Here is a 12437-nt window from a genome sequence, read left to right on the forward strand (position 1 = left end):
GAAAAACCAGATTCCATTAAGGCTGGTAACATTACAAAATTATCTCCAATCTCAGCTGACTTCTCAGAACGACCTGCCAATTCTTTTGCTAGTTCTTGGTCAGCTGCAACTCCTACTTAGTAACCTAAATTCTGAGCCTGCACCAAGCTACTCTCCTCAAACCCCCTAACCCTCCTTTACCACTCACTACCTCTCCTTCAGCAGATAATCTTGTTTTCTACCTCAGAACTGATCTCTCAGTTTCCTCTCTACAAACTTATTTGGATCTACTCTTCTCCTTTTCTGTTCCATTAATTTCTTTTTTCCCTTCAAGTCACAGAATGGAATACAGAAATAATAAACTGACTCTAATATCAGACTCCTCATGTAATTGAGTTATAACATTGCCACAGAGAAGACAATGAAAAACCAAATGATTCATCTAATAAAATATCTGGGGATTTATAAATACATTTAATCCAAAATTAATATTATTACAGGAGTCTAAAAATAAAAAATTAGCCTTAGCAAGGTATTTTTAACAAGCTAGCCATAAGAACACCTAATATCTCCTTTTCTACATACCTGCTGAATGTTCGAGAGTCTTTTGCACAGTGTCAGGAGATACTCTCAACATTCTGAGATCTGAAGAGTGATACTCCAACTCTCTGGCTGGCTCATGAGGAATAAATGGAGGCAATATAGATGAAAAAGGCTGATTAATGTCCGTATTAGAATGACCTACCTATAAAAGGAGATTTAAAAAAATCAAAAAAATAGGATTAATTTTAGACTTCACCTTCACATTCATGAAAATGAATACTAAGCAGTTATACCAATTTCTTAAGATCATCTTCTCAACCATCCTAAATTCATATACAAGTCATATCTTGTTTGGTCAATTCTAGGAAGGCTCTACAAATTATTCTTAGGGTCTGGAAGTCTGCCTATATAGAATATTACAGATAGGAAGCCTAGAAGTTTGTTCCATATAAAAGTATGATCATTGAAGATTTTGAACTTTGGTATTACTCTTGACAAGTGCAAGAATTTTTTTTTTTAAAGGAGAGGTATGTTGTCAAAAGTAAAGATGAAAGGAGGGAAGAGACAACAGGAATATTTTCAAGAAATCCACAAACGTTTAGAAAAAAAATTAAAGCATCAAAGAACTGGATCTATGATCAATTACCAAAATACTATGTCCTCAAACTTCTTTAAACAAAAGTAGTGGGAAATATAAACTGACAGTGAAGTAAAGGTTAAATGCTGAAAAAGAAGTTCTCAAAGATTCATCAGATCCCAGCAAGTACTTATTAGAAAAGAAATTAGAAACCATCATTGGTGATGTCAGTACATAAATATATAGAACTTTTCACCAGGTTCACATCATACTCTCATATAAAACAATATATTACTTTTAGGTTTCATTATTTTCCTAAAAATATTATTCCCTCTTTTTGATACTTCTCAGGGGAGAAAAAAATGTACCTAAGGATGAATTTGGTTCCATTCTCTTTTAGCAAGGTTTTTTCACTGTGTAGTAATGAACATTCTTAGAAGTTGGGATGGTATAAAAATAAATATTCTACTTCTACTGCCCTGGTCTAGGTTTCTCTACACCAGTGGTTCTCAGGTGTGGAAGATTTTGCCCCCATCCATCTCTCCCTGACCAAGAAACATCTGGCAATGCCTGGAGACATTTTTCACTGTCATAACTTGGAGCATGGGGTAGAGGGAGGGTAGCCATTGGCATCTAGTGAGAAGCCAGGGATGTTGGTCAGCACCCTAAAAGGCACAAACAAGCCCCCCACAACAAAGAATTATCATATCCCAAAAGATAACAGTAAGAGAAATCCTGCTCTAAACAGAGCACAAAGTTCTTAATTTTCAATTATCCCATTCCTAAAGGAGACTTTTTTGAAGTACAGCTCATTAACTTATGTATTTGTGTGTGTGTGTGTGTGTCTCCCCCCAGGCACCTATGTGTATTTAATATCAGTTTTACTCTAGAACTTCCAAATGTAGGAAGAAAAAAGTTTCTATTCCAATCTTGACTTCAATAAAATTTCATTAATATTACTCAGCCATAAAAAAGAATGAAATCTGGCCACTTGCAACAACATGGATAGATTTGGAAGGTATAATGCTAAGTGAAATAAGTCAGAGAAAAACAAATATATTTCACTTATGTAGTATTTAAGAAACAAAACAAATGAACAAAGAAAAAAAAGAGACAAAACCAGACTCTTAATTACAGAGAACAAACTGATGGTTGGCAGAGGGCTGGGTAAAATAGGTGAAGGGAATTAAGAGTACACTTACCACCATCAGCAGTGAGTAATCTATAGAATTGCAAATGGACAATATTGTACACCTGAAACTAATATAACACTGTTAACTATACTGGAATTAAAATATAGAAATAAACAAAATTTCATTATATCAAAGCACTGAAACATAACAGATACTAGAGCAAGTAATACAAAAGAAAATGTAGGGCACCTGGGTGGCTCAGTCAGTTACGTGTCTGCCTTTGGCTCAGGTCATGATCTCAGGGTCCTGGGATCAAATCCCACATTGGGCTCCCTGCTCAGAAGGGAGCCTACTCCCTCTCTCTCCCTCTCCACCCCACCGCTTATGCTCTAATAAAGAAATGAAATCTTTAAAAAAAAGAAATGAAAACATACAGTGAAAAAGATGAGAAGAATTTAAGAGATCACCAGATCTTCATTACTAATTGAAACAGGAGAAATCAGGAGGAAAAAATGAAAATTGGTTTATCTCCCAGTTTTTAATCAATAATGAATCAAAGATGATGAAGACACCAAGAAATGTTAACTTCTCTATAAGAATTAAGAAAATCTACAAGTCTGATTTCATAAAAAAAAGTTTGAGTTCTTTTGATATAGGCAAGTTGCATCTAAGGTGATGGAAAATTTTATGCAAGATAGCATTCAGGTCTAGGTCTACCTCAATAGAAATATTAGGATCTAAAAACGGATGGGATAATCATCACATGGAAAAAAGCATTTAAACCTTGAGAGGAGGGGTACCTGGATGGCTCAGTGGTTGAGTGTCTGCCTTCAGCCCAGGTCATGATCCTGGGGTCCTTGGATGAGTCCTACATCGGGCTCCCAGTATGGAGCCTGCTTCTCCCCCTGCCTATGTGTCTGTCTCTCTCTGTGTGTCTTTCATTAATAAGTAAATAAAACCTTAAAAAAAATAATAAACCTTGAGAGGAAATTAGGTACTTGGTGGAAGAGGTAGAACCAACAAAACAAAAAGAAATCGAAAAAGTAAATCTTAAATAATATTTAGTTACATGGCCAAAATAAGGAGTACTAAAACAGTATTTTAACACAAAAGCTAAAAGAATGTAATATGCTGCTACCAGGAACAAGGAAAGAGAAACACAGGAGTAATAATGATAGGAGAAAACTCCTGGTGAGGGCCTAGGAGTCTAGTTTCTGTAAAGTGAAGAGAACTAATAGCCAGGCAGTACTATATACCCTACCCCACTCAATATAACAATGCATGAGGCTGATTGTTACTATTCTTATTTCTTTATGCAGATGAGTAGAATAATCCTCCAAAGTCATCTGCCAAATGCATGAGGCTGAAAAATAATTGAACAAGGTTTTGACTCCAAATCTCTACACTCTTTTCATAACCCCAAGCTACATCATATATAAGTAGCTGCCAAAATAATCATTTAGAGAAATGATGATTAGGTACCAAAGTAAGGCAAACAAGTATAAATGAGTCTTCTGAGACACAGATGAGAATAAGAAAGAAACCAAGGAACAAACAAGCCCTCCAAGGGCAAGCTGAGCCGTGTAGGAAGATTACTGGCTCGTTGTTTCCCTAATACTGGCATTACAACTTGCAGACCACAGAATGGAGGTAAGAGTGAAAGATAATACATGGAACATCCTCCCTAAACTGAAAAAATATACTTAGGGCTATAGCTAGGGGCAAATAAAACCTGGAATACTGGTCAGAGTTAACCTTAGCACATCACTATTAACTGAATATGTATCTACATTTCTTTAAATATATGTGTATAAAAAGCTGATGTAAGTTACATAAGTGATCTATCAAAAAAATGAGAAACTCTAAGTTTAAAATTGATCATACTTGTTTCTCATTCTTATTGAAATTCACTTTGACCAATTCCCTTCAAAATTTTCACTCTTGCCAAAATAATGCAAAATCCTGGCTCTGCTTTCACTGAAGAATAGTTAAACAGGAAGGCAGTTTATTGTATAGTATGGTTAAATACATAGATAAGGTTAGTTTCAAGTACTAGCTCCCCTACTTCCTCAATAATAATAAGCAAGTTCCATTATTAACCCTCTAAATATCAATTGTAAAATCAGGATGATAATAACCCCCAATAATCCTATCTCATAGGATTGACCAAAGGACTAAATGAATTGATGTATATAAATAAATCTCTTAGCATAGTATTTGAGCACACAGTGTTAGCTATCATTTTCATCCCCATTGTTAAGAGAATGAAAATTAGAATTAAACAATGCCAACTTTAGAACATTAAAGAAAATAAAACTAACCTCACAGTTCTCTGTATTTCAATTTTTAATATGTTCAATAATTATAAATAAATTATTTTAATTATAAAGGATTAAATAATTATAAATAAATAATTTGTTTCCTTTTATAAATAAAAGGAAAAGTTTATCTCAATATCATTGTTCATTTTCTCTAATCAACTGCCTAAACCTAAATATTTAAAAATGACTGCAACCCAAACTAGCAGCTTACCAATGACAAAGTAAAGTTACACATGGGGAAACAGGAAAGGAAAGTAACATTAAGTATACATCATCTATTGTATAGCTGTATAAAATGACTAGTATAATATAAAGATACAAGGATATATTATAAAGAAGCTGACCATATCAGACAAAAGAGAATGGGCAATGGAACCAAAGGAACATTAAAGCCCAGATATCCAAGGATCCAAACAAATGAAGTCTTGTATAAAAGAAAGGCTAACACAGAATTTTTATAACACCTCAGTTTTCTAGTACACACACACAATAATAATGATATAAATGGAAGGAATGTGTATATACATAGATATGTCACTCATTTGGGAGAGAGGAAGTTAGTTATCTTTGAGGACACTAACTAGTGTGGATATTAAGACTCTCAGTATCCTTCCTGGGCAAACATTGGTTCTGAAATTTTCAAAATTCCTTCAAAGTCAAATCTTTCAGGACACCTGGGTGGCTCAGCGGTTGAGCGTCTGCCTTTGGTTCAGGGCGTGACCCCAGAGTCCCCGGATAGAGTCTCACATCGGATCGAGTCCCACATCGGGCTTCTGACATGGAGCCTGTTTCTCCTCCCTCTGCCTCTCTCTTTCTCTGTTTCATGAATAAATAAATAAAATCTTTAAAAAAAAAAAAAAAAAAAAAAAAGTCGGGCAGCCCCGGTGGCACAGCGGTTTAGCACCGCCTGCAGCCCAGGGTGTGATCCTGGAGACCTGGGATGGAGTCCCACATCAGGCTCTCTGTATGCTGCCTGCTTCTCCCTCTGCCTGTGTCTCTGCCTCTCTCTCTCTCTCTGTTTCTATGAATAAATAAATAAAATCTTTAAAAATATATATTTAAAAAAAAAGTCAGGGATCCCTGGGTGGCGCAGCGGTTTGGCGCCTGCCTTTGGGCCAGGGCGCGATCCTGGAGACCCGGGATCGAATCCCACATCAGGCTCCCGGTGCATGGAGCCTGCTTCTCCCTCTGCCTGTGTCTCTGCCTCTCTCTCTCTCTGTGACTATCATAAATAAATATAAAAAAATTTTAAAAAAATTAAAAAAAAATAAAAAATAAAAAAGTCAAATCTTTCAGGAGCTTCTAAAAAAAATATTTAAATATTCCAGGGTCTATTCCAATGCTTATAAATTGAAGACAGAGTAAAAAAAAATGTACAATTGACTATGTCTACCAGTGAGCCTAATCTTAACACTGTCCAAAGGTTCTTGCTGGCACAACCAGGAAGAGTTGGCATGTCTCCAGATAAAAAAATGCCTGGGAGCTCCAAAGGATGGCCTTTTCCAAGATACCACAGAACTCACTAAATCTTATGGTCTCTGAAACACAAATATTTCTCTTATGCAAACCCCTAACAAATTAATGGAGTATATATATTCTTGGATATCAGTTGAAACTAAGTTGTAAGTTGCATGTTGGTATTAGAGGATAGAAATAGGCCCTTTACTTTCATCCCCATTTTTCAACTAAAATATTCTTTCCCCACCCCACAAGAAATGCCAGACAGAAAAACTTACGGGCTCTTCAAAATCACTCTCTTCCTTAGATGGCAGTTGTAAGTCAGATTCCCAGTCCAGGGAGCTGTCACAAACCTCTAGATCATCAAGCACATTTTTTAAACTTGCTAGCTCAATGCATTCACTAGTCAAGTCACCTTGTTCACATATCTGGGCAATAGTAGAAAGTAAAATAAAAACAAGTTAATAACACATTTTCCTGAAATAGTACTGGAAAAGACCACATTCCCCAACTATCATTTCATTGTGTCTCACCTCTCTTTGTAGATCATCAACTCTTGTACTGCATACAACAGCATTCTCATCTAGGTTACAGCATTCAGTATCATCATCTAGAGTATAGGTGCCAGATTCAGCCTTCCCCTGCAGGCCCTCTATAAAATAGGAGTCATTTTGCATAATTGTATGTATGGTAAAACTGGACTTGTCTCCCATAGGCCAAGGAATTTTACCTTGGCCTGCATCAGCTTTCAGCAAAGTCCCTTGACTGACTGTAATTAAAGATGCATTACTGGTCACTGGTAAAGTACCTTGTGACTTTGCATCATATGTCACCAAGTTTGCTGAAAAGCTGCTTCCCACAACTGCAGATGGACCTTCAAATATGTTACTAGAGTTTACATTCTTACCCAAAATATAGTTTGAGGAATCGGCAACTTCTTCAAATCTTCTTAAATCTTGTAAAACCAAAGAATCTGAAGTCGATACTTTCATTGGATAAAAAATGTTTGAAGATCCTACCTTCTCTGCAAGGTCAAGAGCAGGAACAGACTTTATCTTCCCAATGGGAAGAAATGGTTCATTGTCTAGATCACACTGAAATAAAGCTGACTGTGCTTTGCCAAGACCAACAGCCTGGCTGTGAGATTTTTCACTTAAAGAAGCAGATGACTTAAACTCTGGAATAAGAGAAAGTGGCTTAATGAACATTTCCTGAGGAGCACTGGGGAGTGATTTTAAATTAAGAGGCCAATACAGGGAGCTATTATCACCATTAACTTTTTTATGCAACAATGGTTTTGAAGCCTCTAATTCAAACACCCCAGGAGGAGATTGATAACATGGATGACTAAGCTCATCAAAGAAAGAGTTTTCATTGTTATAATTTAATAGGGAAAGATGTGGATTTTTTGGTTCCCTTTCTTGGCTGTCATTTACTAAAAACTTACTGATGTCAGTTTGGATTTCATTTACTGTATTCTCTTTCTTGGAAGGCTCAATAGAGGCAATAACTACCTCAAAGGCTACGTTTTCAGAAGCATCAACACTTTTTCCACCAAAAACACAAGTGGCCCTTTGGTTTCCTTCCTCTTGAAAATACAGTCGTTCTGATATCTGATCCAAGGTGGATTTAATAGTCTGAAGAGGAACACCAGAAACCTCCATCTGAGAGGTACCATGTCCACTAGAGTGTATATGTATTTCTGAAACTTTTACAGAATTACCAGGAACTACAATATTCTCACAATACTGTATTTCTGAAGATCTGGGATGCACCTCTGAAAATACTAAAGCACTTCTATTCTCCTTTAGTTCAAAACCTTGCGACAATTCTTTCCCCAGACCTTCTTCATTTCTTTCATACCCCTCCAAAGAATTCATCACTTCTTTCACCTCATTCTCAGCTGGAGCCCTTACATAAACACTCTCAAAATAATGACCGTGAGCTGTCAAGGGAATGCCCTTTCCTCTTCTTTCCAAGAGACAATGCAGGAAAGAATGTGACATTTTGTTATTAAAATGAGGAGCAACTTCATGCGGAAAGGAAACATGGCCCTTACTGATCACACATGTTTCTGGACGGTGTGAAGCTTGGTATTTGCTCCATGGCATATATGCAAAAGGGGCACTAAAATTGTCACTTCCCTTAGGAATTGTATTTTTATCAACTGTGTCGAAAGAATCTGCATAAGAATGATGATCCTTACTGGTTAAATATTTTTCTGACTGCTGTAAAGCTTTCTGTTTCCAAAACTGCACATACGAACAAGAAGCATCAAAACTGTCACTTCCTTCAGGAGTCATGTATTCATCACTTGTATAAGATGAGGTTGAAACAGAAGCTTGACCTTCATCAGTTAAACTGGTTTCTGGCTCCTGAACTTCTTGTGTCTTCCATGTCATATAGGAACAAAGAGCATCATAACTATCAAAGTCTTTGGGGGTTTTCAGTTCATCGACTGTATCAGACGAAATAGTCTCTTCTTTAGTCCCTTGTTCAAGAGGTAAAAAAGAGTGCTGAGACTCAACAGCTGTACTAGCTATAAGTGAGTGCTGAGATACAGTAATACAACTGTTACCTAAGTCTGAAGCTACTTCTGAGGCTGCCTGGAATAAAGCTTCACTAACTTCCGACGGCCGAGAAAACCATTCAGTATCTTCAGACTTACCAGGAATTCCCCTGAAAATATACAGTTAAAAATAAATAAATAAAATGTTTAAGACATTTTTTTAAATACTAACATGAAAAATACAAAACTGATATGTCACTGAAATCAACATTATTTGAAAAGTATGCTGAAAAAGCAAAGTTCTAATTTCAAATTCCCTTAAAGTGGTTAGTGACTGAACAAGGCAAATTTTTTCTGAACAGAAGATGAACAGAAGACTCCCATCCTATGACCCTGATATTTTCTCAGCCTTCTCCTAAAATATTACCAAAAAATAGGAATATTTTCATACTGCCCCCAAAAAAAGATTAAATAAAAATACAAACTTTACTATTTAAAATGTTTACCACCTACCATAATTTAATACTTACTTAACTTTCACTAATTCTTTCACTAGTCATTTATTGTGCTCTTGAAAACCTCTTAAGAAATGATCTACTCAGGGGATCCCTGAGTGGCTCAGTGGGTTTAGCACCTGCCTTCGGCCTGGGGCATGATCCTGGAGTCTCGGGATCGAGTCCCACATCAGGCTCCCTCCATGGAGCTTGCTTCTCCCTCTGCCTGTGCCGTCTGCCTCTCTTGCTCTCTCTCTCTCTCTCTCTGTGTCTCTTGTGAATAAATAAATAAATAAAATCTTAAAAAAAAATGATCTACTCCTAAAACACAACAGTAATCTATTGGTTGTCTATTATATACAGAACATTTTTTCATAAAGGTAATTTTAAGGTAATACATAGTAGAAAGGCAAAGGTTTTTATTCTGTAAACCTCTATAGCTTTTTTTAATGTTTTTATCTGAGTGTGGTTGACATACATTATCACATTAGATTCAAGCATACCATACCATACTTGTCATGGTGAGCACTGCACAATTAATAGAATCGTCAAATCACTATGCTGTGCACCTGAAACTAACATAACATTATATGTCAACTATTCTTCAAAAATAAACTATGCCTGAAATACTAAAATACATTAAAAATTATTTTTAAATAAACTACAGTTACCTAGCTCATTTTTACATATATGTTACTATGCCATATTAATATGCATCATGTCTTAACTTAGGGCCTTGTTACCGTCTGAGTGTGTGCTGAGACTCCAAACCCTCACCTCAGCCTGAAGCCATTAATATTAGAAACAACTTAGAATAAGAAAAGAGTAGAAAGGTTACATGCAAATAAAAAAATAAATTGTCCTACCTCAGAGGTACAAATTCTAGTTCACTGGGTTGAAATAAGGAATCAGACTCAAACTCTTGATCTTGTGTCAAGCATGTCAGCAAAGGCAAATCAGGAGAAGCAAAGTTGTCTTGTATGACTGCAAAGTTTCAAGTATAAAAATGTTGGGAATGCTGAAAGTTAATTGCTTAGCTTACTTATGTAATACTTTATAGAATCTAACGCTGCCATCTGAAAGTTTCTAGAAGCATCAGAATGATAACATAACAGCAGCAGCAGCAACTACCATTTATTTATTCACAGCCTGAAAAATTTCAGGCACTTAACATACAATATTTTAATGATAACCCTGAAGGATAGGTATTATTATACCATCTTACAGATGAGGAAACATGATTATAAAATTTAAGAAATATTAATTTGCCCACATTCAAATAGCTTAAAGGCCAGAGTAAGAAATGAACCTAAATACTCTAATTTCTTAGCAAATGCTCTTAACTATTATGTTGAAAATGTAGTCCACAGGTTCCTGGGCATCCCTAAAACATGCTTAGGAAGTGCCTAGAGTCAAAATTATATTCAAAACAACATTAAGGGAATCCCTCCTGGGTGGCTCAGTGGTTTAGCGCCTGCCTTCGGCCCAGGGCGTGATCCTGAGGTCCCGGGATCGAGTTCCACGTTGGGCTCCCTGCATACAGCCTGCTTCTCCCTCTGCCTGTGTCTCTGCCCGACCCCCCTCTCCCTCTCTGTGTCTTTCATGAATAAATAAATAAAATCTTAAAAAAAAATAACATTAAGATGCCATTTGCCTTATTCATTCTCATTCTCTCACAAGTTTTATGTAGAATTTTCCAGAAGCTACATCATCTATGAAATAGCAACATATTGAATGCAGAAGCAGGTATCAGAATCTACCTGTATTCTATTTGGTCAAACATTATAGAGATTTTTTTCTTAAGTAAAATAATGCTACTCTTCTAAATATTTTTGTTTTGGAAAATAGCTATTTTTCTTTTAAAAATATTTAATTTGGGATGCCAAATTAAATCTTGGTGGCTCAGTGGTTGAGCACCTGCCTTCAGCTCAGGTCATGATCTTGGAACCTGGGATCAAGTCCCATACATCAGGCTCCCTTCAGGGAGCCTGCTTCTCCCTCTGCCTGTGTCTCTGCCTCTCTCTCTGTATCTCTCATGAATAAATAAATCTTTAAAATATACATATTATATATATGTAACTTATGTTAACATACCATGGAGTTGTTATCTGTGTCTCTGCCCCTCTGTATCTCTCATGAATAAATAAATCTTTAAAATATATATATTATATATATGTAACTTATATTAACATACCATGCAGTTGTTATTTTTTAATGAGTTAATAAATATTTTGTAAATTTCTAATATGGGAAATAGTATTAACCCACATAAACAAAAGCTCTTTGAAGTCCTTGGTACATTTAAAGTATGTGACCAAAGAGTTTGAGAATGCTGATTTAAAGGAAAAATAATTCTTGTGGATTCCTACACATTAACTTAAATAATTCTTATTATATGTGCCTAAATGTGGACAAACTAGGTATAAACTCATTATTTATACCATTTACATAACTATAAAACAAAAAATATTAATAGAAATAAACTATAAAACCAACAGCATTCTATCTAATATTAATTCAATTGAATAGGTGATGTTTTACTAAAACTAAACTGTTCTTTCACTATGAATCTAATACCGTTCCTACAATATACTTTCTGGATTTCAGCATGTCTGTAATACTGCACTGCACACCGTCCCTATCATAACTGTCATACTCTTGTTTTAATCTTTAGTCTGTATGCTTAGACTGTCAACTCCACATCCACTTTATTCACAGCTGTATCCACAGTGCCTAGCAAAGAGACCAATTTATCCCTCAATGACTGTATTCATGCATAACAAAACAATCATGAAATGTGCTCTAGCTATCAGATCAGGGATCTCCTCTAATAATTAAAAATGTTTATCTACAGTAAATGGGAAGCTGGAGTTATAAAACTTCACCTAGAAAACATTTTAGAAGCCACATCACACAATCTCCTACCCAACGTTGCAATTCTATTAGAGAATTTTGCTTGACATTTTGCAGTGTTGTAAAGCTCACTATTTTGGTATACAGTCTTTCCACTACTAAATGATTCTATTAGAAAGCTCTTTTTTTTTTTTTTAAAGATTATTTATTCATGAGAGACACAGAGAGAGAGAGAAAGGCAGAGACACAGGCAGAGGGAGAAGCAGGCTCCATGCAAGGAGCCCCAAGTGGGACTCGATCCCAGGTCTCCAGGATCACACCCTGGGCTGAAAGCGGCGCTAAACCACTGGGCCACCGGGGCTGCCCTAGAAAGCTCGTTCTTATATCAAATTGAAAATGGCCTCCCTATAAGCTATGTATTCTCATTTTAACCTTTAGACTAAGAATTAGCAAACATTTTTAATAAAAGGTCAATTAATAAGTATTTTACACTTTGTTGATCACATATAGTCTCCATCACATATACTTCTTTGTTCTTACAATCCTTTAAAAATGCAAAAACTATTCTTA

General features: G+C 35.9%; 1 protein-coding gene across 1 annotated transcript in view; it reads right to left on the reverse strand.

Annotated features, from left to right (window-relative positions):
• The window catches only part of ALMS1 (ALMS1 centrosome and basal body associated protein), a 215606-nt gene that overhangs the window by 164752 nt on the left and 38417 nt on the right, over positions 1-12437 (reverse strand). The window contains exons 4-8 of the mRNA XM_035700716.2: positions 9881-9998; positions 8218-8690; positions 6545-6663; positions 6290-6439; positions 565-724 (exon numbers count right to left, since the gene is read on the reverse strand). Of these exons, the coding sequence (XP_035556609.1) occupies positions 565-724; positions 6290-6439; positions 6545-6663; positions 8218-8690; positions 9881-9998 (1020 nt within the window). The remainder of the gene's footprint in view (positions 1-564; positions 725-6289; positions 6440-6544; positions 6664-8217; positions 8691-9880; positions 9999-12437) is intronic.

This window comes from Canis lupus, chromosome 17 (genome assembly GCF_003254725.2).
Source record: "Canis lupus dingo isolate Sandy chromosome 17, ASM325472v2, whole genome shotgun sequence".
In the NCBI taxonomy this organism is placed as follows: domain Eukaryota; kingdom Metazoa; phylum Chordata; class Mammalia; order Carnivora; family Canidae; genus Canis; species Canis lupus.